Source organism: Penaeus vannamei, chromosome 2 (assembly GCF_042767895.1).
Source record: "Penaeus vannamei isolate JL-2024 chromosome 2, ASM4276789v1, whole genome shotgun sequence".
NCBI lineage: Eukaryota > Metazoa > Arthropoda > Malacostraca > Decapoda > Penaeidae > Penaeus > Penaeus vannamei.
Genome location: NC_091550.1, coordinates 27,258,193 through 27,260,582, shown reverse-complemented (window position 1 = coordinate 27,260,582; position 2,390 = coordinate 27,258,193). Strand labels below are relative to the sequence as shown.

The window sequence follows — 2,390 nt, the reverse complement described above, 5'->3', positions numbered from 1 at the left end:
TTCAAGTTGAGTTGATTTAAAGAGGATGGTGGTGAGTAAATGTACATTGTCAAGATGGTGAGTTTTCTGTAGGGCATATACTGCTGAGAGGGAGTCTGTTAGTATGTGGATAATTGTGTGCTCGGTGGTAAGAGCATACGTGAGGTCTAGTTTAATAGCATATAGTTCTGCCTGAAGTATGGAGGCGCCGTTGAAAAGTCACTGAGCTATGGATGTGGTGTCCGTTACCATTGCTGCACCAGCCTTGCCTGAGGATTGGTCAATAGATCCGTCCGTGAAGATGAGGTTTTGTGGCTGATGTAGAGAGTCTATGAGATGCCTTACATTATTCAAAATCTCTTTTGTGCAGAGTGCTTTAGAGGTTGGAAGAGTGTCTGTGTGAAATTTAATTGTTTGTGGAGCCCAGGGTGGTTTAGGAACATAGTGAGAATTAGAAGCATCCATTCCTCTAGAGATGATCATTGGTATGGCATTCAGTGATTGTAGTGTTTTAATTAGGGATGCATGCCAAACAGAGGTTGTGCCATCTAACTCATTTGGGTATAGCAGGTTGGCAGTGATATGTTTTAAAGGTGATGGTCTGGACCGGGATAGTATTTTAGCCACAAGCCCAGCAGTTAATTGGTGTATTCTGCACTTGAGAGAGGGTAAGAACGATTCCATTCGGAGATTTGCGAGCCTGGTCCAACGAGGTGCTGCTAGGATGTCTCTCATGGCTCGATTTTGGATGGTTTCCAGAGTCACAAAATCTTGGGGGGATAGGGTTAGAAGGGCTGGCGCACTGTAGTCAATGAGGGATCTGACGGCGTGTGTGTAGAAGAGCCGGAGTGTTCTAAAAACCGGCCCAAGTTTGGAGGAAGTTAACCTGCGCATGACATTGAGGATAAGCTTAGAACGGAGTAGAAGACGTCTGAGCTGTGCAGTTGAGGAGAGGTTCTCGTTGAAAAAGATGGCTAGACACTTGTGAGAGTTCACCCAATCCAGAGGAAGGTTACCTATGTAAAGATTTTGCAGGTTAATGTGAAGACAGAGTTGGAGGGCTTTGGTTTTGTTACTGTTGATTTTGAGTCCGAGTTCTTTACAGGTCGACTCGAGGAGATTGAGAGCGAGTTGAGCATTGACATACCTGTTCCTGTGACAACTAATTGTAAATCATCAGCGTAGGCTAGAAGATGCGTATTGTTTGGGAAGGGGATTTCTACTAGTTTAACAATTAGCAGGTTGAAAAGAAAAGGGCCCAGGAGGCCGCCTTGAGGTGTACCATTTTCAAAGGGGTAGAAGTCAGAAGTGTGTCCCTGGAATCTTACTCGAGCTTTCCTGTTTGAGAGGTAGTCCTTGACCCATTTGAGAAGTTTGCCCTTTACGCCTTTCTCAGCAAGTGCGTGTAGTATTGCATCATGATTGGCAAGCTCGAAGGCTTTTTCTAGATCGAGGAATACAATCACACTGTCGTTGCCGTCAGTTAAGGACAGGAGGGTAGCGATGTTGTCTGCTGTGCCTGTTCCTTTTTCATAGGCAAAAATATGTGGATGGAGGGATGGAATGATATATTGTAAGCGATGGAGCACAGCACGTTCCATGGTTTTACCTATGCAGGAAAGTAACGAGATAGGTCGGAAGGCATTAGTACTGTCACATTTGGGTATTGGTATTAAGTTGGCAGATTTCCAGGCTTGGGGCAAGGTTCCTTGGTGATATGGGGCATTAAATTGTCTGAGCAGAGTGCCCATACTTGAGGGCCCTAAGTGGTGGAGCATAGAATAGGGTATTTTATCAATACCTGGGGTTGTGTCTTTAGAAGTCTTTGTAGCTTTCTCGAGTTCATTTAATGTGAAAGGTGTGTCACTTTGGGCAGGTGAGTCTATAGCTATTTGAATGACTTGTTGGATGGGCTTCAGCTGTTGTAGCTTCCTTGAAACGGATGCAGGCAGTTGGGTGGATGAACAGTGCGTGGCAAAGGAGAGTGCAAGTCTGTTGGCTTCCGAGTGAGGATGAGGATGTGGTGTGGGCATTGAGCGTTTTGCTCCTGATGCCAGTCGTAGATTGGTCCACATCTCTTTCAAGGATGTGTGAGCAGTTATCGTTTCACATCAAGATAACCAGGCTTTGGCTTTTATTTCTGAGATTTCCATTTTGACAAGACGTCGTAAGGTGTGAAAAGATTCTAAGATGGTTGGAGAATGGGATCGGTGGAGAGCTCTGCGGAACATGTTCATTCTATGCTTGAGTTCACGTATCCGGTCATTGTAGAACCAGCTGTTCTTGTGCGCATGAAGAGTGACATTGGTGAGGGGAATGCTGCTGTCAGTAGCATTGTGAATGGCATTAGTGAAATCTTTCTCTAGCTGGGTGGCATCTGACGGTGGAATGTAGTTGGAGGCCCATTTCTC

General features: G+C 45.3%; 1 protein-coding gene across 1 annotated transcript in view; it reads right to left on the bottom strand.

Annotated features, from left to right (window-relative positions):
- The window catches only part of LOC138865518 (uncharacterized), a 2,618-nt gene extending 564 nt beyond the window's left edge, over positions 1-2,054 (bottom strand). Inside the window, exons 1-3 of the mRNA XM_070136208.1 lie at positions 1,127-2,054; positions 229-995; positions 1-171 (exon numbers count right to left, since the gene is read on the bottom strand). The exon at positions 1-171 is cut by the window's left edge and continues 564 nt beyond it. Coding sequence (XP_069992309.1) covers positions 1-171; positions 229-995; positions 1,127-2,054 — 1,866 coding nt within the window. The remainder of the gene's footprint in view (positions 172-228; positions 996-1,126) is intronic.
- Between the last annotated feature and the right edge of the window lie 336 nt (positions 2,055-2,390).